This window comes from Hakea prostrata, chromosome 11, assembly GCF_041222555.1.
Source record: "Hakea prostrata isolate BN-2017 chromosome 11, UWA_Hpros_2, whole genome shotgun sequence".
Lineage (NCBI taxonomy): Eukaryota > Viridiplantae > Streptophyta > Magnoliopsida > Proteales > Proteaceae > Hakea > Hakea prostrata.
The window spans coordinates 16,104,495-16,128,865 of NC_142610.1; the positions used below are offsets into that span (position 1 = coordinate 16,104,495).

A 24,371-nucleotide genomic window follows, 5' to 3' on the forward strand; every position below is an offset into this window, starting at 1 on the left:
TAGCTCTTCCATATATACGACCGGGTCTGCTTCCATCTCATCCGTAGCCAACCTAGATAAGGCATCTGCCTGCTCATTTTCTGCTCTAGGGACTTGTTGGATTTGGATGTCTTTGAAAAATTGTCTATATTGGTTGACCATGGTCAGATATTTAGTCATCCTCTTTTCTTTTGCTTCATATAGCCCGTTCACTTGATTCACAATCAGTTGTGAGTCGCTTCTGACTTCGATGTTCTGAATGTCAAGGGCTTTTGCTATACGGAGACCTGCTATTAATGCTTCATATTCTGCTTCATTGTTTGAGGCCTTGAATTGGAAGCGTAGTGCATACCGTATTTGGAATCCTCCTGGGCTGATTAGGAGCAATCCCGCTCCACTCCCGTGTGCGTTGCTAGAACCATCCACTGAAAGTATCCATCTTTTGATGCTTTCGGAAGTGGCCTCTTCTTCTTGCTCATGCCTTGGTTCAGGAGTTTCAAGGATGAAATCAGCCAGGACCTGTGCTTTAATAGCTGGTCTTGGTCGGAACTCTATCTGATGCTCGCTTAGCTCAACTGCCCATGATACCAGTCTTCCGGCCAGGTCTGGTCGGTGCAGTATTTTTTTTAAGGGAAAATTTGTTAATACTGCAATAGGATGTGACTGAAAATATAGTCTCAGTTTTCTGGCTGCTATGACCAGGGCCAAAGCTTGCTTATCCACTTCCGGATACCTTGTTTCAGCATCAAGGAGCACGTGGCTCACATAGTAAACTGGGTTTTGCTGTTTTCCTTCATCTTGCACTAGTACTGCACTAACAGCCAGGGGCGAAGTTGCCAAGTAGACGATCAGTTCCTTTCCTGTGGTCGGTCGTACGAGCAGGGGTGGAGTAGTTAGCTTTTCTTTCAGATGTTCGAAAGCTTGTTGACACTCCTCGCTCCATTCTGGTACTCCCTTTTTGGAAATATTTTTTAAGGCTTGAAAGAAAGGTGAACATCTCTCTCCTGACCGGGCTATGAACCTGTTCAAGGCTGCTACCCGACCAGTGAGACTTTGTATTTCCTTGATGCTTTTTGGTGGTTTCATCTCTTGTATGGCTTTTATCTTCTCAGGATTAGCCTCTATTCCTCTTTGGGATACCATGAATCCCAAAAATTTTCCTGAAGATACTCCAAAAGCGCATTTCTCTGGGTTGAGCTTCATTTTATATGCTCGGAGTACCTCAAAAACTTCTGCTAGGTCTTTTAGATGGTTGGATTGAGATGTGCTCTTTATCAGCGTGTCATCAATGTATACCTCCATATTCCTGCCTATCTGCTGCTCGAAAATTTTGTTGACTGCTCGTTGGTAGGTTGCCCCAGCATTTTTTAGACCAAAGGGCATTACTTTGTAGTAGTAACTATCCCTGTCTGTCATGAATGCTGTGTGTTTCTGGTCGTTTGGGTTCATCAAGATTTGGTTGTATCCTGAATAGGCGTCCATGAAACTAAGCATCTCGTGCCCAGCTGTTGCATCGATGAGCAGGTCTATCCTTGGTAGAGGATAACAATCCTTTGGACAGGCTTTGTTGAGGTCGGTATAGTCTGTGCACATTCTCCATTTTCCGGTTGCCTTCTTTACCATTACCACATTGGCCAACCAAGTTGGGTGGTCGATGGGTTTAATGAATCCGGACTGCTTCAGCTTCTGAGCCTCTGTTCGGATGGCCTCATGCTTTTCCAAAGAAAAATTTCTTCTTTTTTGTATTACTGGAATTGCCTGAGGATCAATATTTAACCTGTGCTCGGCTACTTTTCTATCAATTCCGGGCATGTCTTCGGCCGACCATGCAAAGACGTCAGTATTTTTCTGTAGAAAGCTGGTTAGACTATTTTTGAACTCTTCTTCTTGTTCTGCTCCGATCATGGTTCCCTGATCTTTCCTTGAATTCAGCATAATCTTTTCCAATTTTTCTACTGGTTCGGCTCTTTGCATGTTTTCTTCATCACGATCATCTCTGACTTCGACCGCCATGGTAGAGCTTGTTTTTACTCGCTTTCTCATGTAATTGGCGTAGCTCTGCTTGCTTCCTTTTTGGTCGGCGGAACATTCTCCTATTCCCTTTTTTGTTGGGAATTTCATCTTCATGTGTAAGGATGATACTACCGCCTCCAGGGTACAAAGGGTTGGTCGTCCTAAGATCATATTATAAGCTGACAAATCTCGGACGACCATAAAATTTGTTTGGATGACCCTGTCTCTGGGGTGTTCACCGATACGAAGATCTAATCTGATGGTGCCCTCTGCTCGGGTTGAGGTTCCTGTAAAACCGTATAAGTGCGTCCCACAGGGGATCAACATTTTCTCGTTTAGTTGTAATTTATGGAAAGCCTCCAATGACAAGATATCTGCTGATGATCCTGTATTTACTAGGACTCTATGGACCTCTGTTCCGGCCAGAGTGACTTTGATGACAAGGGCATCGTCGTGGGGAGTGTTTACCCCCTGTTTATCTTTGGATGAGAAGGTGATCGGTTCTGAAGTGATCTTCTCACCTGGTGTCTCAAGCTCGGCATTCCCCACATATCGTGCTTTTCTTTTGGCTTGTCTACTTGATTCCTTAGTTGGGCCACCGAACACAGTAAATATTGGTGGTCGTTTTTGATTGTCTCCTCCTTCCCGTGGTCGGGACTTGTTTTGGCGTCCTTCTTTGCTTGGAGATCTATGCCTCTTCCTACCCCCTTCTATTTGCTTTTGATCAGGCTGGGTTGGTTGGAGGTATTTCACAAGCCGCCCTTGATCGATGATTCTGTCAATTTCCTCTTTTAGTTGTTGACAATCATCTATCCAGTGTCCGTGATCTTTGTGGAAGTCGCAATATTTGCTTTTGTCCCGATTTCCTGGACGAGAATGTAGCTTTTCGGGCCGCTGGAGAATTCCTCGATCTTTAATCTGCATCAGGATTTCTGATCTTCTCATGGCCGGTAACCTTTCCTGTTTAGGTCGACCATCCCTGGTCGGGTCTATGGTCGGTCTTCTGACAGGTTGGTACTTTTCTTTGTAGGTTCTTGTCTCCAGGGTTGGATGCTCCTTCTTTCGAGATTCAATTGTTTTTGATATCTCCGCTTGCTTGTGGCATCGTTCACGGAGATCGTCATACGTTTCAGGCATGTCATTCAAAAGTCTCTCAAGTAGGCCTTCATGGCTGAGTCCTTGATACAAGGCGTGGAAGGCTATCTTTTCATCCAAATTTTCAATCTACATGGTCAGTTTATTGAATCTCTCAAGGAAATCTCTAATGGACTCCGTTCGCCCTTGTTTTACTGCGAACAAGGTTTCTTCTCTCTTTTTGGTTTCTACTCCGCTTTGGAAACGCAATAAGAAAGTCCGACCTAGATGTTCGAAACTTTTTATTGTGCCACGGGGTAGAGCTTGGTACCAATCTAATGCAGCTCCAGTCAATGATGCTGGGAAACTGCGGCACATAGCTGCTTCATTGTGTCTAGAAGTAGACATGATAGACTTATAGTGGGTGATGTGATGTTTAGGACACTTCGATCCATCGTATGCCTTGAAGGTCGGGCATTTGAAACCTATTGGCATCTCTGCTTCCGAGACGCTTTTGATGAAAGGGTCCTCCTTTAAGACGGCGTATAGCTCTTCTTTTCCCAGTTTTAACGCTTTTTTGACTGTCTCGTCAAGGTCGGTGATGCGCTTATTCATCTCGTCATCCCGCTTCTTTGAACCATTATGATTCTTTTTGTCCTTTGCGGCTTTTGCTGGATCTGTGCTGCTTCCTCGATCTCCGTCGTCGTCGACTGGAGGATTCTTTTTTGGAATAACCTCTTTCGAGGCTCGAGATTTTGCCAGCTCTTTTTGAGATTGTTGAGGGATCTGGTCGATCACTGGTGGTCGGTCACGCCTACTCCCCTCGGGACTTCTTTGTTTTTTCTGAGAATCTGCTTCGGGAGCAATTACGTGTTGCATGGCCATCCTGATCAACTCGCCCAAGGATGAGATTGCTTTTCTCATCTCAACTTGTTCCTTTTGAACCTCGACAATTTGATGCGTTGTCGCGTATTGATTTGCTTGAGTGTCTGGAAGAGTTGGAGAATCTTGCTGAATCTGGAGTTCGGGAATTTTTTCCATTCCGACCTGGTCGACCTCCTTTTCTCCGCCAGACACCTCTTCGATTACCAAACCTGATCTCGTCTTCATAATAGCTCTTTGATCAAGTTCCCACAGACGGCGCCAATTGTTGCTGCACAATCCTGTTCGTCCCTTCAGCCGGTTGAACCTGCAAAGATGAGCTCGACCGTGGAGGTCGAGTTTTCACCTCCGACGATCTAGTTAGAAATCCGACTAAGGAAGGCAAGAAAGTAATGAACAATAATAATATGAATAGTGATGATTCTATTCAGCGTACCTTTCTCTTGTGTTCCCTTACCTTTTTATAGATTTTCTATGTATGAGTTTGAGTGAGACTCAAACCCTAGTCAGGTTGTGATCTGACTCTTAGTCATTGAGTCCTACTCAAACACGAGTAGTTGAGTCGTGACTGAATACTGTTTCTTTGGCTAGAATCTTATTCAGATTTACCTTGTTATTCAACCTTTGTACTTGTTCGACTGACCTTGACTTGGTCGGTCTAACGCGATCCGAGCTGGTCGGACTGGGCTCAAACCAAACTGGTTTGATTCCGATATGGTCGGACTGGGCTTAAACCGGATTGGTTTAAGCTTATTTATTCTTTCCTTATCAAGTGCCATCCAACTGAACATTAGATCAAGCTACATAAGATGTTTTTACTTTCGCATAAATATATCTGTGCAGGGTCCATTGTCTCCAACACAAGAGATTTGAAGAGAACTTAATGCTTATATGTGTTTACATGCTCTTGATAAATTCCACACATCAACAAGGTACTCAAAACAGAACGCTAGTAAACCCGAACCCAAACCGTTAGATACCAAACTAAACCGTTAGTCAACCCGAACCCAAACCGCACGGCCCGAAACCGGCCCGAAACCGTTATTTTTTTAATGGGCCGTATTTGGGCTGAGTGCTTTTCAGCCCGAAACCGTTAGGCCCAGCCCTAAACCAGCCCAACCCGAACCGTTGACACCCCTAGTTTGGGCTAGGTGTTTTTCAGCCCGAAACCGTTGGGCCCAACCCGAAACCGCCCCAAACCGCACCGTTGACACCCCTACTCCATGTTATTCCTCTAAGTCCCTCTTATGAGAACAAAACCAGAAACGGAACCACCGAAATCCCAGGAAAAGCGAAACGAAACCAGAGGACCGAAAAAGTCCAGCGACGAAACGCGAAACGCAAAACCCGAAACCGGAAACGGTCAACCGGGACCAGCTAGTCACGAGAAAAAACCCAAACGGGGAAACGAGAAATCGTGGAAACGGGAAATTCGGGAAACGGGAAATTCGCGGGAAATTCGGAAACCCGGGAAATTTCAGGAAACGGGACCCGAAATGAGTCCCAAACAAGACAGTTCCCCAAAACCACGACAAAACCCCCCACGACCCCATCCAAAGGGATTCCCCGGGGGTATCATAAGCAATGATGACCGGACTCATAAAGTTACGCGATAACGACAACCAAGGCAAAAAGCAGGGAGCCAGCGGGGGAGGAGAGGACGACGGGCATAGACACCCCACAAGAGAACCACCGCACCCAACAACACAAGGACCATGTCAACAGAAGAGAAAATAAGAAGAGAGCAAGAGAAGAAAGACGACAACCACAGAGAGACAGAAGACAACACAGAAGCAAAAACAACAAAGAAAACCAAAGCAAAACGACCCACCCAAAAACAAACGCGAACGACGGAAAAGCGGCCGAAACCAAGCCACCAAACACACCGGAAAGAGCCCGAAACCAGCAGGGCCGACGGCCGAGATAAACGGATCAGAATCAAAAAACCGTTGGTAAAATAGATCAGAAACGAGATCACCACACAAAACGAACGAGATTATGGGGGGGAAACGAGATTTCAAAAAGCATACATTGCAAATTCACAAAATCACGTCGATCAAATAGTTTTTTAGATGTGATTTCTTCCACACCAAACATTAATTTTATAAATTATAACCCATAAATTTGAAATTATAGATTTGAAATCTTGATATTTGAATCTCGGACTCTGACCAAAGCCCTTATGTTTTCTCGTCTCCCAACATGTCCCATAGATTTCCCAAAATAATACTGATTTAATTCGTATTATTTTTAGAACGTCATAGATCAATTACTGTTCTTTTACATCATAAGATCTTGCAGTCATTCTTTCCGTCTATTTCTAACTGTTAGATCTGTGGCTGGATTTCTGACGTTTATCTCACAGATCTCTCTATCAACAAAATCACAGCCTTATATCACTCTTTGGGCCATTAACCGTTTGATGATCAGGTCTGCTAGATCTGTTTGGTTTGCATCAAGAGGGCTTACTGTCAGCAGTAAATGGAATTCAAATAAAGGTGGTAATTTGGCATGCACGAGTCCCTTTATCTATTTCTAATGATGTTCAGATTGGCTGCCTAAATACCATGCAGTACTCTGACTCTTAAGAGGGGTTACCGGGAACTTTTTGCTGGTATCTGATAGGTCCCTAGTATCACGAGTCTACACTCGACAGGGAAAGCAAATCCCTAAATTCTAGGGAAGGAAACGATTGGCAGATTTGAAGAATCCTATTGTATTCAGGTTACTTTTTAGGATTAGATTGAAGAGTCAAAATACATTCAGGTTAGAGTCATATTACATTCAGAGTTACTTTTGAAGAGTCCTATTCGAATTCAGGTTACTTTTGAAGAGTCCTATTCGAATTGGGATGATTCTGTTAATTAATACTGTAGGAACGTAATTGCTATAAATAGGGGGAAAGAAGAGTAGAAGAGACATGTTTTGAGCATTGGGAAAGTTTATGTGAGAGCTATTGCTCTTGGGTAGCCGTAGGAATCACCTACTGCTGGTAGTATGTATTGTTTCTTATTCAACTTTTATTCAAAGTCCCTTTTTCTTCTTGAGTTATTCCACCTTGTTAAGTAGCCTCATTTAGGTACCTAACAAATTGGTATCAGAGTTGTAACAATCCATGGAGGTGATGGCACTACCTTTGTTTTCTGGTGAAGGAGGAGTTCAAAGATGGATTTTAGAGGTTCTTCTCTTCTGCTGGGAGAACCAGATCGAGGAAGAGCAGTGGTTGGGGGTGGCGGTCCAACATCTAGAAGGAGAGGCACTTGACTGGATCTTTCACAAGAATTGGACGGCATTTTCTTGGACGGGATTCAAAGAAGCCCTGAGGTGTGAGTTTAGCGACGGGAGACAACCGACATCAAATTTGGAGATAGACAACAACCAAGTTGAGAAGTATTGAATGAAGGATGAAGTATTGCTGGCTACGGAAGTCACGCATCACCAAACGTGGAGCAAAAAGATGAAGATAGGATTGAGTGAAGATACCTACTGGACCAGAGTGGAGGAGCAATATTTTGCTATAAAATCGAGATGCAGTGAAGTGAAGAAGCATAGAAAGAGGCCAGGTACAATTGACGGCAAGTTGCAGGCGGCCAAAAATTCTATTCGCAGGAAAGGAAGAAGACGATGGAGTATTAGGGTTTTTGGGGTTGGTTAGGTTCACCTCAAACCGGTTCGTGGGTTTGGTCCAATCCCTATGAGCCAAAGATTGTGTTATTTGGGCCTCAATCAGTTATGTTTCATCTTAAGCTTAAGGCCCAAACAAACCCAACACAAAGACTGGGCCGCTAGACCCCCAAAGAAATCCCCTTGGGTCAAGCCCACTCCATTAAACCCCTAGCAGAAGAGATTTTCAGATTTTCACCTTGAGGACAAGGTGAAATTGTTGGAGGGGAGTATTGATAGGTTCCTAGTATCATGAGTCTACACTCGACAGGGAAAGCAAATCCCTAAATTCTAAGGAAGGAAACGATTGGCAGATTTGAAGAATCCTATTGTATTCAGGTTACTTTTTAGGATTAGATTGAAGAGTCAAAATACATTCAGGTTACTTTTGAAGAGTCCTATTTGAATTCAGGTTACTTTTGAAGAGTCCTATTCGAATTGGGATGATTCTGTTAATTAATACTGTAGGAACGTAATTGCTATAAATAGGGGGAAGGAAGAGTAGAAGAGACATGTTTTGAGCGTTGGGAAAGTTTATGTGAGAGCTATTGCTCTTGGGTAGCCGTAGGAATCACCTACTGCTGGTAGTATGTATTGTTTCTTATTCAACTTTTATTCAAAATCCTTTTTTCTTCTTGAGTTATTCCACCTTGTTAAGTAGCCTCATTCAGGTACCTAACAATATCTAATTTAGGTTGTTATGTGGAATTTCCATAACTATCAAGGTGTCACGTAGGCATCCAGGAGCATTAGTGGTGCCTAGGCGTGAAGGTGTTTGACCATTGCCCAGGACACACCTTGTCACCTTTGTTAGTGTCACTTGGATTACCTCCCACCCCTCTAGACAGTTGCTTCCCAAGGCGTTGTGACAACTACAGGAATTCCATAGTTTACTTCATGAGTGCCATCCAACTGAACATTAGATCAAGCTATATAAGATGTTTTTACTTTCGCATAAATATATCTGTGCAGGGTCCATTGTCTCCATAATGGATTCTAGAGAAGCATATAGTATAGAGTTTAAATGCTAATAATGTTTTCACCAAAGAAAAATGCTAATTGATGTCTCTCTTGGCCAGGTTTATGGTTTTTATGATGAATGCCAGAGGAAGTATGGAAATGCAAATGCATGGAGGTATTGCACTGATGTTTTTGACTATCTCACGCTATCAGCGATTGTAGATGGAACAGTATGTCCTTTTTCCTGTCTTACGTTTTTTTTACATTTTCTGAAAATATTTGTGTTTGTTTTGTTTTAGACTTTTTTCTCCCTTTTAATTATTAATGGCTGGAAAGGGGGATCATATTAATCATGTGCTTGATCATTTGGAGTTCAGGTGCTTTGTGTCCATGGTGGTTTGTCGCCTGACATCAGAACAGTTGACCAGGTGAGCCTGTTGGTGCTAAATATGTTATCATTTGCATGTATTTAATTAATTTGAGTGCCCTTTCTTGTTGCAAGTTCATATTAAAGGGGTCCATAAAAATAAAACTTTAGGCATGCCCACCATGTGGAGGAGCTCATTGGTCAAAATTTGTCCATTCCATCTATTCTTTTCTTTGTCTAACCCAAAAACTATATGGGAAGATCTAGACAATCAATTGATTTAGCATTTTGTTATAAATGAACTAGTTAATGTGTTTTTAAATCTGTTGGAAAGTATGCACGATTCTGGTGTGTCCAAGATGTACATTGATTTGGTGGCAATGGATAAGCTACAACCATATTCACGGGTCTTGAGATACGAGTGCTTTTTAATAATCGTCTTCTTTCTGATGGACCAGTTGAGTGCCCATGGACTTGGAGAAACACATGTCCATATATTCGTACATTTTGCGCTAGCAATAGCCTAACTACATTATTCATTTGATTAGGGAAGAAGAAGTAATAAAAACCCTTGTCATGTTATTTGGTGTATGGTTACATTCATGTGTAGCATATTTTTGAATAATCCACCCTGCTATTTCTCTGGCTGATGTTATCTGTTGTAGCTTCACTGGTCTTTATGATTTGTACCTGATCTTGGTTATTGATAGACTGTTCCCACAGTCCACCTGCCTTGCGTCTTACCTTTTTCCCTGTTTTAATGCTGCCTTTGTTCCTTCTTTGGATGTGCTATGTCTTTGTGGTGCTAAACTGATGGAGCCTTTCACGGTCTTTTGTATTGATTTCACTTGTCTGCTGGCAGATTAGAGTCATTGAACGCAATTGTGAGATTCCCCATGAAGGACCCTTCTGTGATTTGATGTGGAGTGACCCTGAGGATATTGAGACGTGGGCGGTCAGTCCCCGTGGTGCTGGTTGGCTTTTTGGGTCCAGGGTCACATCTGAGGTAAATTAAGGATCATCTCTTGTCCTTCAGATTTTGTTGTCCACTGAATTTTGATTACACTTTTCTACAGTTCAATCATATAAACAACCTAGATCTTGTCTGTCGGGCCCATCAGCTGGTACAAGAAGGTCTCAAATACATGTTTCAAGATAAAGGCCTAGTAACAGTGAGTAACATTTTCTTCTAGTTAGAATGCCACATCCCCCTCTGGAACCCTATTCCTTGTAAATGCTTCGGATTGCTTGTTGTGTACCCAACTTGCTTTTGGTTCTTGGCTTCTGCTGCAGGTATGGTCTGCACCAAATTATTGTTACCGATGTGGGAATGTAGCGTCTATTTTAAGCTTCAATGAGAATATGGTAAGATACTAGGCAGATGTTAATAGCAATGATCTTATTAAATTATAGGCAGCAATTGAATGCTTTGGTGTTATGAATGTAATATTATTAAATGGAGGTGTCAAGTCTTTCAAAATTTTGTAGACTCCTATGGCCTAATGATGGGCCCTACTACAAGCACAAGGATTTCTAGCCTGAAAAGATGCTGAATTAGATTATCCTATTGACGTATCCCCAAAAACAAAAGTCTGATTGGACTGTCACTTGACATAGAGATACTGTGGGGCCCTTATTATGTAAGTGAGCTCCTGTATTTTAGAACATTAGTTTTTATAATCTATATGGATATTCGTACTTCTGGATTATAATGACAGTGAGGAAATGTTACAAAGAATTTGGGTTGGTTTTATCCTATACAAACATATGTTATTTTGGATTTATTTTGACTCTGGTCTCAACTCTTATAATCCAATGTGGCTGATGTGTCCTTTATTTAAAGAAATCGTATATCAGACAATGAGTCATCCTGTGAAATGAATTTGCACATCAACATTCCTAGTTGGCTTGTTTCTCTCTCCCGAAGCCCCCAGTTTTGTGGGTTGGGGATTACGCAGATTTGGAGCTGCTCTCAGCTGTTCATAATGTCACAGAACTATTTGAGATTTGGTTCAGCAGGGATTCTCTTTGCTTTTGGTTGGAAACCTCATGAAGCCTGAACTTGAGCTGACAATTTTTATGCAGAAAGTCATACAGTCACTGATGTTCTCTTTTTTTATCTACTATAGGAGAGAGAGGTGAAGTTTTTCACTGAAACTGAAGAGAACAGCCAGATGAGGGGCCCAAGGACTGGAATATCATATTTCTTATGAGCAAGGGATGTGTTTGTCACTTGTGAAGCTATTTCAGAAGCTTGAAGATTCTTTGTCACCGGGAAAGAGTGATGTAATAACAAAGAAGCCTTCAATACATTGACTGGTTGATAGTTGATGCTGCTCCTGTAGACTTGCTCATGGGTATTGATATGTTTATTGTATAGTAAAGGTACCATTAGTTGTTGTTCTTGGCTACTTAGCCTTTTCTTACTTGTCTAGATCAGTGTCCATGTTGAACTCAGACTGCTGTATCTGATGCCAATGTATGTGTTCAGCTGTGTGAAATGTAAAGATTCTTTTAGTGTGTCTTCTGATTGTTATAGATTTATTTCATGCTACATTACTTCCCAAGTTTTTTGAAATTTCCTCTCTAATCCTTGTTCCATGTAAGTGTCAGTGCTTAGTCCCTTATTGTAGAAGAATTCTAATGGTAAAGACAATAGATAGAAAAGTCATTACGTTTTCAGTAAAATATTAGTACTTGCCCCCTTGATGTTGAGTTTTGGCTTTGCTCCTGCTAGTCCCAGCTTTTTGTTGGAATGAAGCTCTTGCTTGTTGGTGCATGAAAATGCTCTTTGTTTGTACACATGCTATTTACTATCTGGAACTATTCAATTGTGATATAATTGAGATGGGGCTTGTAGTTGATCCCTATGAATGCTGATATTTTATATTTGGATGTAAGTTGAGTCGGGGTGGAGAGATGTCAAGGGAGCACAAACCTTTCTCTTGATGGGAAGAAGGTGATCCAGACTTCATACTATAAACTTCTCTTTTCTATCTGATGGGTATTTCCTCTACGGCTTTCGATATGCGATACAATGATATTTTTTAGATCCCACGGCCATGATTACAAAGTTGGAGTTGTTATAACCATAATTCTTTATCTCAAAAATATCACGTGTTATGATTTCCAAATTTGTGGTGAAATTTTTTATGAGATAATGTTGTGTATTGCTATAGTGCCACCACCATTGGTGCCAATTACAACTCAACTATTGCATTGGATTAGCTACTTGGATTCTTTCACGACAAATAAAAGTAAATTGAGATTCAACACAATTTGTGAAATAGAAGTTAAAATTATACATATAAGGGGCCAAGATAAGAGAAATGATGGATCAAATAAAAAAATGAAAGAGATTGGGTGACAAGAAGCAAGCTTAGCTTTGCTATTGGCTTGGGTGCTGGAGAAAGAACAAAAATTGAAAGAAACATATGCACTAGACAAGATTTATATGGTTGGTTTCAAAGACTATATTTCTAATTGGACATCGTAATAGATTCCCCATAAGAGATGAAGAAAAACTAGACAACTAACCTAAATTTGTTTTCTATTCTATTTTCAAATATTTGGAAGAGTATCTATAATATGTGAAGACACTAATCTAAAAGATTAAAATGTTACATGATGTTCTAGGAGCTCGAAATATTGAACACTACTTGTAGACTCTTTGATGAACATTGTTTTCCGATGATCTAAGTGCAATTAGACCCTAACATCATTAGTCGTGACGAGGACGATAACCGCCACCTTCGCAATGTAACTACAGTAGTCTTTGGTGGCGGTTCTTGCTTGTCATTGCCGGATTCTGATGTCATCTTTGTTTCCTTGGTAGTAGAGCCTTTGGGGTTGGGAAAAAGGAGAGATGAAGAAATAACACTAAGAGAAGGGTTTTTCTAAACTACTGCCTTGTTGATTCCGATTTAGATTGACAATGTTAAGAGACGGTTACCGTTAATGTTTAATGTCTATTTTGTCCTTCTAAAATTAAAATCAAAATACAATAATATCCTCTTAAAAAAAACCCATATCAAGTATCAATTGCAGAGTTGTATTCTTATTATTTTATATTTAAAAAAAAGAGGGTAATTTTCATTTGGACCCCCTTAGGTTTGGTCAATGTTACTTTTAGTCCAAAAAAATTTTTTTTCTTTGCATATGGTTCTCCAGAGGTTTCTAGAAATGACTAGTTAAGGACAAATCATAATTTTGATGACGATAATACCCCTGATTTCTTCCTCTACATTCGTTCTCTAAAAACCTTGTTCTCCATTGAAAGCCAAACCTCCAACCGCGAGATCCTATAGCTGAGTCGCTCCATTCGATTTTGCAACTGTACTATTTGATTTGTATGTTTCTAATTTTGATCCCGATGTTGTTTAATTCATAAAGCCCTAATCTTTCTAGCTTTCAAAATCTGAGGGCTTTGCTATAGTGTTAAGAGATTTTAATGGGATTAATCACCAAAAGTGATGAAAACACTAGTGTTCTTCAAATTGTCACTCAAGTAGAGAGATCAAGAGTTGGGAGGGAGAAACTTAAATCCAAAGCAATTGTGGGAAACAAGATTTTTTTTAGTTTTATTGCTGAAGATTCTAATTGCTCTTTCCCTGTATTTTTCTTCTTGCCGTATCATCTTCTTCAAGCGATTAGAAAATTTTAAGAAACAGAAGATTTCTTTTTTTTTTTTTTTGGTCAAAAAAGAAAAAGAGAGAGTTAATCCTTGATGCCTCTGAGACCTGCCCTCTCGGCGGCATATATTAGTAATTTAATTCCCACCTCACAGTAAAAATAATTTTTACCCAAAAAAATAGATAAACAAGAATTTTTACCCAAAAAAAATGAATAAATCAGAGTTTGAACCCAACTTAAGTGGACAAAATTATAAAAATACTTCAAGATAAATGCTGTTAAATATTATTAGAGGATATCATTGATTTGTTATGAACAATTGAGTATCGAATAATATAGGTTTTCCATTTCATATATTTTTAGTGAAAAATTTATATGCATTGTTTGCATGATATATACTTACATATAACAACTTATTATTTAAAATATTCAATATAAAGTATCGATTTTCTTTTATGTTTCGTCTTTATTTGGATGTTATGTCATACTATGAGAAAGAATCAGGATGATTGTTGTTTTTTATCTTTAAGACATTTGAGGAAACCAAACATATCATATTACTATTTAAAAGTATATATTTTGATTTGGGACAAATTTTGCATTGGAAAAAACTGTCATTTTTCTTCCTTACAATGACTTTTCATTTAGTTATTTGAAAATATGTATTCTAATTGTTTTCAAAACAAATCTTTACTTGATTAGTTTACCTAATCTTTGGAGCACTTCAAAACAATTAGGTTTATGATATATACGATTCAATTTCTGATATTAATATTTTTTCCAAGGTACGCAATGTTAGCGATTCGCCCTATGGTGCCAATGTTGATGTGGGGTTTCTTCCGCTCAAACTTACCCCTAGCGGCAAGAACCGTAAACGAACGTTGGCTCCGGCGGTGAGGGAAGTGCAAGTCAACCATAAGATGATTAGCAGTCCAAGTGGAATTTGATGATGACAATGTTGTGGATGAAGAAGCTGCGAAGTGAGACTCGATGGAGCTGAAAAAGAAATAGCCATAGCAGTTATTCAGATTTCCTATTAAGATTACACAACAACATTCATTCGAACTCTTCTCAGCGCTTTCAAAGAAAATTGAATCAGAGCATCTCACTTTATCTTATCTACGGTAGCGAAAGAGGACCTCAGTTTGGAGTAGAGTTTTTATTAAAAACATTTCTGACGTTGTTGTATTGACGAAGCTTATGCCAATTTCATTTTTCTCCAAATAGCCTGATACTGTCTGCTTTAGCATGCAAGCCGCACGGTTTTCTAGGCTTAGTATATAATATATTGTGTTCCATTAAATAGTGAAACATTTTCAATTAAAAAATCGATGTGGGTCTATCTGCTTAACCGATGTCTTCTTGTCTAGTTTTAAAAACTAATGGTTCTTCTCTGTTTTTAGCTGTATTGCAGGTCTTCTTGGTGCTGAAGTTATTCTTATTGATCTTCCAGATCGATTGAGATTGCTTAAGAAGAATGTTGAAACTAGTGTGATTGAAAGTGATGTGCGGGGTTCTGCAACTGTGAGGGAGCTCATATGGGGTGATGATCTTGACTCAGATTTAACTGATCCTCTTCCTACTTATATTGGAAACTGTATATATTAATTATTCTTGTATCAGATTTTCACAAAGGGTAGTGATTTTGATATCAAATGTTGGATGGTTACTGTTGCTGCACAATCCTGTTCGTCCCTTCAACCGGATGAACCTGCAAGAATGAGCTCGACCGTGGAGGTCGAGTTTTCACCTCCGACGATCTAGTTAGGAATCCGACTAAGGAAGACAAGAAAGTAATGAACAATAATGATACATAGTGATAGTTCTATTCAGCGCACCTCTCTCTTGTGGTCCCTTACCTTTTTATAGGTTTTTCACGTATGAGTTCGTCTCAAACTAAAACATTACTTGGACTGCAATACGAACTTTAGTAATTGAGTCCTACTCAAATATGAGTTAGAGTCCCAGCCGAATACTTTGTCTTCGGTTATCAATCTACTAGGATTCACTTTGTTATCCTGCCTTTACGCTTGTATAACTAACCTTGACTTGGTCTGTTCAAACTGGGTGTATCCGAACTGGTTCGACCTGGGTTTAACCGACCTGGTCCGACCTGGGTTTATCCGAACTGGTTCGAGCTAGTTTATTTCTCCCTTATCAGTTACAATAACATATTCTGTTTGCTCTTGGTGGCTGCAATAGGACTGAGATTTCATGTAATGCTTTTTCTTTTAGAACATAATTCATTATTTCCCTTATTGTCGAGTATCAGAAATAATTATTCTGCAATAAGGGAAATAATGAATGCAACATTTATCTTATAGTGGCCTTGCTTAAAAAATTGAATAATTTAGGGGGTGGCGTTGAAAATTTCCCTTCTTTTTACTCAATTTCTCGTACAGTAAAATGGTTAAACTCTGTATTTTGTCAAGAGAAGTATAGAAACTGTGATCAAACATTTTTATTTTCAACCATTACAATTTTATACCATGCATTCTTTATGCATTTTGTTGATTTGTTCAATGGTATGGTATCATGCATAATGCTTTAAACATACCTAATACTTCTCTGTATAAACCCATCTATTATTTGCTGAGAAAAACCCAACTAGTTTGTTCATCACCTTCAAAAAACCATATTACTTAGTTAAGAAGATAAAACTCAAGAAGACAACTCTAGGATAAGATGCTTTGTTTGGAATTTGAAATCTTGGAAGAGATTCAGCATTTCAAGCATGAAGGAAATAAAGAAGAAGTCATATACTTCTTACATTTCATTATAAAACAAGCATTGGTAAACTACATGTGAAACATCGGAGAAAATCAATTTTAGAATTACTAATGAGGATGATGACTTGTTCTAGTATTTTGTGACAAAGTGTTTCGGGGGAGAAACGATGACTCCAAGGTGGAGGAAATGTTTTTACTACATGTGAAACATCAGAATGACTTGCTTTAGTATTTAGTGACAAAGCACCTTGGGGGAGGAGCAAGTTAATGAGAATGACTTGCTTTAGTATTTAGTGACAAAGCGCCTCGGGGGAGGAGCGAGTTTTGGCACTGTCATATTTGACTCAGCATGATCTAATTCCATTTGATCCTCTCACCGATACGCTCTGGTTAAGCCCTCACGGTTTTCAAAGGCATAACATTGTATTCATGACTTAACTTACGCTCTTTTTTGTATCAATTTTCATTCTCTATTATGACAATTTAAAAGAAATATGTACAAGAATTCATTATTGGTCAAGAATGAAAAATGGTTTGGTGAATTTTGTCGAAAATAAATTATGGAATGAAAAATAAGTTTAGAGTCAAAATAAAAAGTTGTTAGAAAATAATAATGAACAAGTGATAAAAGAGAGGAAAAGTATGGCTCTTATTAAAAAAATGTGTATTGACTATTTTACCGTCATCTTAACCATAAAATTTTAAGTTAACTTGTGTATAAATGAAGAGAATGAAATTCTCGACAAAAAGTTCATTATGAATTTTGAAAGTTTTTTTATTACTTTTAAATAAAAATAAAACTGATAATAGATGTCAAACAACTTAAAAGAATGAAAAACCTCATAATTGAGAATGATAATTGATACCAAAAAGAGCCTTAAATGGTGGATTTTTCTATTTATAATTTTTTATGTGTGACAAACTGTATGGACATTTTACTTGGAACCATATATACTGCATATCTGAGGAAGAAAAAATTACATGCTGACTTGACAAGTAGCAAAAGACTTCATAAGTATACCACTTTGATCATGAGTTCATAAGCTAACCCAAAAAAAAATACAGAAGCAAATTTTACATTCATAATTAAGCATTTTAGATCTGAATTGAAAATTCAATATTACTAATTCTTAACAACGAATTGCCTGAAAGGTGGAGGATTACTTGACAACCTTTACACTCAAAGTTGGAAACTTATTGTAATAATATGGAGATTCAGTGGCAATGCATTCCCTAAAAAAATGGAAAATAATGAATTTGATTGGTGATGCGTTCAAAAATTGATCAATCTTCGGATCTCTGTAAAACAACTTCAGATGTGGGCCGATTTAGCAATTGGGAGGTGGCTAGTTGTAGAGCCTAAGTAAAAGACGATAATGGAGGTAAATGATTTAGATACCTCTGATTTGTGTTATACATTCCTCTATAAAGGATTCACCTCTTTTAGATTCATTCCTGGTCTTTCTTCGTAGCCATCTGATTGTAGGGTTTCTCTCCTTTCCATACGTAAGTTACAATTCCATGGATGACAATAGACGGGAACACATCTCTTTCCATAACATTCAGGTTCCTTCACGCTTACGATACCTTTAGATTCAACTCTGGATGAAGTTGCCAGTGGTTAGACCCGATTGGCGATTATTTTACACTTATCACTGTCACTTTTAGTGAAAAACCAGAACTTATCAAGTCCATGCCCGACTCGTCATCAGATGGCCCGATAACATGACGCTCCTGAAGCCAAATCGGTGTTACGACGCCTAGTTGAGACCTTGGACTGAGATGTTTGCAGCATAATGGACTCAATGACAGGGAGGTGATTTAGACTTCATACTAGGAAATTCTCTTTTCTGTCGCATGGGTATTTCCTGTACGGCTTTCGATATGTGATACAATGATATTTTTAAGATCCCATAGCCATGATTACAAAGGTGGAGTTGTTATAATAATGAATCTCTATCTCAAAAATATCATGTGTTATGATTCAAAATTTGCACTAAAAATTTTTACACAATAATTATACATATAAGGGGCCAAGATAAGAGAAATAATAGATCAAATAAAAAAGTGAAAGAGATTGGGTGACAAGAAGCAAGCTTAGATTTGCCATTCACATGGGTACTGGAGAGAAATAAAATTGAAAGAAACATATGCACTAGACAAGATTTATATGGTTCATTTCAAAGACTATATCTCTAATTGAACATTGTAATAGATTCACCATAAAGATGAAGAAAAACTAGACTACAAACCTAAATTTGTTTTCTATTCTATTTTCAAATATTTGGAAGAGTATCTATGATATGTGAAGACACTAATCATCTAAAAGATTAAAATGTTACATCATGTTCTAGGAGCTTGAAATATTGAACACTACTTGTAGACTCTTTGATGAACGTTGTTTTTCGATGATCCAAGCACAATTAGGCCCTAACGTCATTGTTGAATTATTATTAACATCATTAGTTTCATTTAGCTTTTATTTATCCATTTTCAATATTATCTGTACATCTTAAATTTAAAAACGCTATTCATGATGTGTATCTTTCAAAACTTTTTAGGGATTTATGATTAGAGAAGTAGTCACTGATGGTCGATGAAAAAATGAGTCAAGCATGGGTTTTCATCAAGGTTATCATTGTCCTCTTGAAATATTTGACTTACTTTTAGCACTTAACTATACTATAGGGGGTATCTTTGATATACGTTTACCTTATAGTGGGCTTGCTTGAAAATTTGGATAATTCACGGGGTGGCGTTGAAAATTTCCCTTCTTTTTATTCAATCCCTCATATAATAAAATGGTTAAGCTCTGTGTTTTGTCTAGAGAAATATAGAAACTGTGATCAAACATTTTTATTTTCAACCATGCATTCTGAATGCATTTTGTTTAATGTTATGGTATTATTCTCATGATCCTTTAAACATACCTAACACTTGTCTGTATAAACCCATCCATTATTTGCTGAGAAAAACCCAACTAGTTTGCTGATCACCTTCAAAAACCATACTACTTTGTTAAGAAAGAAGACAACTCTAGGATAAGATGCTTTGTTTGGAATTTGAAATCTTGGGAGAGATTCAACATTTCAAGAATGAAGGAAATAAAGAAGTCAAATACTTCTTACATTTCATTATAAACAAGCAATGGTAAACTAATGTGAAACATTGGAGAAAACCAAATTTAGAATTACTAATGAGAATAATGACTTGTTTTAGTATTTAGTGATAAAGCACCTCGAGGTATAAGTGAGTTGTTACTACATGTACACCTCGGGATGGAGCAAAAGGAGGAAAATGACTTAGAGTAGCTAGTTTTTACTACATATTTAAAATTACTAAGGAGGTGAACGAGTTTTACTATATTTAAAATTATTAAAATGGAGATAGACTCCGACGAGTGAGTTTTTACTATTACTGTCATATTTGACTCAAGCATAAGCTATTTCCATTTGATCATCCCACCGATACTCTCCCTCTCGTGATTACGCCTCATGGCTTTCAAATGCGTGACATTATATGTCATGGCGTTTTTTTTTGTATCAATTATCATTTTAAGTTGTTTGGTTTTATTTTTATTTAAAGTAATAGAAAAATTTTTAAATTCATAATGAATTTTTTATCTATTATGAATTATGGGGATAATTTTATTATCTTTATTTATGCACAAGTTTACTTAAAATTTTATGGTTAAGATGAGGGTAAAATAGTCAATACACATTTTTTTTATATAAATCCATACTTTTTCCCTCTTTTATCACTTGGTCACTCTTATTTACTAACAATTTTTTATTTTGACACCAAACTTATTTTTCATTCCATAATTTATTTTTGAGAAAATTCACCAAACCATTTTTCATTTTTGACCAATAATGAATTATTGTACTTATTATTTTAAATAGGTATAATAGAAAATGAGAATTGATACAAAAAAGAGCCTAAACGGTGGGATTTTCTATTTCTAATTCTCGATGTGGGACAAATTGTACATACATTTTACTTGGAATCAATGGCAAAATTTGGGAATTTGAGTGTTGATGTGTCTAAAAATTGATCAATCTTCGGATTCCTGTAAAACAATTTCAGATGTGAGCTAATTTAGCAGTCGAGAGGTGGCAAGTTGTAGAGCTTAATTGAAAGACGATAAAGAAAGTAAACGATTTAGATACATTAGTATATATAGGATTCATTGTTGGATTCATTTCTAGTGTTTCTTCGTAGCCATACGAATCAGTTGTATATATAGGGTTTTTCTCCCTTCATACGAATCAGTTGTAGTTTCCATGTATGACGACAGACGGGTTATGATACCTTTCAGTTTAGGGTTTATGATACCTTTGGGTTTTTCTCCTTCACGCTTATGATACCTTTGGGTTCATCTCTTGAACCGGTCTTGACCCAAGTCATTGAACCGACCGTGGTTAGACCCGGTTGGTGATTATTTTACACTTTCAAGTTTCAGTTTTCACCGTCACTTTTTAGGGAAAAACCAAGAACCGTTATCAAGTCCATTCCCGACTCGTCATCAGATGGCCCGATAACATAACGGTTCCGAAGCCAAATCGGTGTTACGGCACCTGGTTGAGACCCTGGACTGAGAAGTTCGCAGCATAATGGATTCAGTGATGGTGGTCTCCGATGGAGAAGAAGAAGTTGAGACTCTAGTCAAGATAGGTTCCTATGGAGACCCAGTTCGACTCGTTCAGGACTCGTCACAGGAGATCTTTGTGTTGTGGGCGATTCAACAACCAACCCTATCTAAGCAAAATGCCTTTGTATGCCAATCTTCTCTTAAGCTAGAATTGGAGGCTTGTGGGCATCGTCTCACTATTTCTCAGTCGCCTTCGTCCATGGTATGCTTTGAAATCGAAAACTTTAGCCCTTTTTTTTTCAATATTTTTGCTACCTTGGCTCTACTACTTTCCTGTGATGTAACCCTGACAGCTTTCTGAGTTTAGGAACCTGAAAATGATTACTATTGAAGGAGGTTATATACTCGTTAACCATTGTAAAAACCCAATAATACCAGATGGATTCATTGGACCAAATCCAGATAATTAGCTTAACTCTGATGAAGATGATAATAGTCTTTTAATGGGTAGTTCTGTGTGTCTCTAGTGTTGCTGTTGTTGGTGGTATTTTTGGGGGATATTTTACCTGTATGTGATTGATGTAATAAAGTCTTCATTGAATCTATTTACAAATTTTGAAATTTCTTAAGTTTCTCTTCTTTTTAATGGTTATGAACTTGTAGAGCACACCAGGGGTAACTGGAGCAGTGATGTGGGACAGTGGCATTGTTTTAGGGAAGTTCTTGGAGCAAGCTGTGGACTCAGGGAAGCTTGTTCTTCAAGGCAAGAAGGTTATTGAATTGGGTGCCGGCTGTGGACTAGTAGGGTATTATAATCTAATTTCTTCAACTTTTAATGTCTAATAATAATGAGAAATCTGTATCAGATTATTCATCTGTTCAAGAAGGATATTAATTTTCTAATTTCTCTTTCTATCTGCTTAACCGATGTCTTCTTGTCTAGTTTTAAATACTAATGGTTCTTCTCTGTTTTCAGCTGTATTGCAGCTCTTATTGGTGCTGAAGTTATTCTTACCGATCTTCCAGATAGATTGAGATTGCTTAAGAAGAATGTTGAAACTAGTGTGATTGAAAGTGATGTGCGGGGTTCTGCAACTGTGAGGGAGCTCATATGGGGCGATGATCTTGACTCAGATTTAACTGATCCTCTTCCTGATTATGGTAATACTTCTCCTGTGTACATTGCAAACTGTATATATTAATTATTCTTGTATCAGATTTTCACAAAAGGTAGTGATTTTGATATCAAATGTTGGATAGTTACAATAACATATTCTGTTTGTTCTTGGTGGCTGCAATAGGACTGAGATTTCATGTAATGCTTTTTGAGTCAAATTGTGTTGAAGATACTATGACATTATAACTATTGAAATCCTGAAGAGTTATGATTATTTGAAAACTCTAACGGGGAAAATAGGAAATTTCAATATCAATTCTTTTAGGTTTTTCTGTTTTCTGATATTTCTTATTTTTAATGCAATAGTTTTTAGAACATTGATTTTGCCCTAAAAAAAGCCATTATCATTCTTTTTATTCAAAAGGAAATTTTAGTTTCATGGTAGCAGTTCTACAAAGATTTAAAACATGAATTAGGGATGCTCAAAGCCAGAGGAATTAATTGGAATTAGCTAGGTTCTCACTATAGGAACCTACAAATTGTTACATCCTACTTCAAAATTTTCCTGTCACTACAGTTCACGACTGCAGTGCGGTGCCTTATCTGGTAATTGAAAAGAATGTGATAAAATGAGACTTCCAAATTAGGTTAGTTCCTGGATTGGTTGATCCCCTTGCTGGACCAAGAAAAAAGAAAAAAAGGGCTGGGGGTGATCTCGCCACTATGATGTTTGTTGCATTGGGAGTACGGTGAGCATCTTCATTATTACTCAACTTCAAAACCATTGAGATTGTTAAACTTGACTATGCAGTTAGGAAGAGAAAATTTTCAAAGTTTAGGAAAGCTTATTTGAAAGTTCAAATGATTTGAGATTCTTGCTTTCTGCTCCAGGTTTAAATTGAATATGATTGCTGTTGGAGTATAATTCTGTTAGTATTATTCTATGTTTCAGTACTCGGATCTGATGTGATCTACAGTGAAGGGGCAGTAACAGATCTGTTGGCAACACTAAAGAAATTATGTGGAACTCAGACAACAATCATATTGGCTGGTGAACTACGAAATGGTCTGTTAGAATTTTCTCTGTTTTTTAAGGTCTTGAGAGCATTTTTATTCTTTTCCTCCCACAGGTGGGGATTTTTTTTTTCTTCTTTTAAATGAATTATCTCTGGCAGATGTTGTTCTTCAATATTTTTTGGATGCTGCAATGGAGGAATTTGTTGTTGGGCGAGTGGATCAGAAACAGTGGCATCCAGATTATCACAGCAGTAGAGTGGCAGTGCTTGTCTTGGAGAGGAAAAAGCGAGATGAGGGTTGGGAATTAGGTACTCCTTGAGTTCTACTTTGTCTGGATGGCGGTGCATGGAGTAAGATGATAAGGAACCAACACCTCTTCTTCCCTTACACATTAAGAGAGACTGGTGTTCCACTGGTTTGTCTACAAGGGAGCTTGTTTCCCTCTCTCTCTCTCTCTCTTGCTGACATTTCTGGTGGTTGATGGAGAGGTGTATCATTCCTCAACTTCACAACCATAACCCTTCAAATCATCCAATCTTTGGACTAGGGAATGTGTTTGTCTCCTTATTTAAGTAATGAGACTTGACAGAAGGGGTAGGTAATTCTACTTTTGTTCTTCAGTTTCTTCTTCTTTCTTCCTGATGGAGGAACTAATGTCTCTATGTAACAGTTGCCTCTCTTATTTAGTAGCATTTCAAATGGAATGATGCATGAATCAATATTGCAGATATAAATTCATATTTCATTTTGAATTTTACTGGAAATACAGGTTCAACTAAAAAGCATCAAGACTTGAGATGAGGGGTCTTTTGTAATGAAGGATGGCCTTTCTTTTCCTGATTGTCCATTACTTGAACTTTTTATTCAGTGAACATGTTATGAACATCCATCAAATCTATAATTATGTGAGGTTACTATTTGGAGGAAAAAGAGTGAGGTTACTAGTAGCATGTCCTCTCTCTCTTTCCCAAACAATGGGGTTAGATGTCAAAGATATTATTAGGTTTAACATTTATGGTTTCCTTATATGAGTTAATCTGGTGAATTCTTATATCAAACATTGAAGATTGACCTGTATCGACTTATGTTGGTGGGTATTCCGAATGACACGATTTTTTAGGGCTGTAATTGAAGTATGACCTTACCTGATGGGTCAACCCATTTATCTGGTTAAACTTTTTATATGCTATGTTTTCTTATGGAGTCATTGTGAGATTTGAGATTATTGCCGTGAAACGATAGGTGACTTTTTGTAACGCTGTTGGCGTCTGTCTTAGGCTTGCATTGGCCTCTCAGTTTAAGAGCTATGTCCATCTCTGAACACTTACAAAAATTGGGTTTTCCTTG

The 24,371-nt window shown here is 38.0% G+C and overlaps 2 protein-coding genes across 3 annotated transcripts in view; both read left to right on the forward strand.

The window, feature by feature from the left end:
- The window catches only part of LOC149000418 (phytochrome-associated serine/threonine-protein phosphatase-like), a 30,642-nt gene extending 18,790 nt beyond the window's left edge, over positions 1-11,852 (forward strand). The window contains exons 5-10 of the mRNA XM_089139759.1: positions 8,691-8,801; positions 8,949-8,999; positions 9,801-9,944; positions 10,015-10,110; positions 10,232-10,303; positions 11,068-11,852. Of these exons, the coding sequence (XP_088995885.1) occupies positions 8,691-8,801; positions 8,949-8,999; positions 9,801-9,944; positions 10,015-10,110; positions 10,232-10,303; positions 11,068-11,151 (558 nt within the window). The 3' untranslated portion in view covers positions 11,152-11,852. The remainder of the gene's footprint in view (positions 1-8,690; positions 8,802-8,948; positions 9,000-9,800; positions 9,945-10,014; positions 10,111-10,231; positions 10,304-11,067) is intronic.
- Positions 11,853-20,828: 8,976 nt separating this feature from the next.
- LOC149000419 (S-adenosyl-L-methionine-dependent methyltransferases superfamily protein) lies at positions 20,829-24,352 on the forward strand. Of its 2 annotated transcripts, none has more exons than XM_089140900.1 (5): positions 20,829-21,152; positions 21,611-21,696; positions 21,867-22,051; positions 22,960-23,073; positions 23,183-24,352. In XM_089140900.1, the coding sequence occupies exons 1-5, from the start codon at positions 20,913-20,915 to the stop codon at positions 23,341-23,343; spliced, it is 786 nt and encodes a 261-aa protein (XP_088997026.1). In that variant the 5' UTR covers positions 20,829-20,912; the 3' UTR covers positions 23,344-24,352. The 2 variants fall into 2 exon arrangements, with proteins under 2 accessions (XP_088997026.1, XP_088997025.1); XM_089140899.1 differs by having other exon boundaries at positions 21,554-21,696; positions 23,183-24,348.
- The last annotated feature ends 19 nt before the right edge of the window (positions 24,353-24,371 follow it).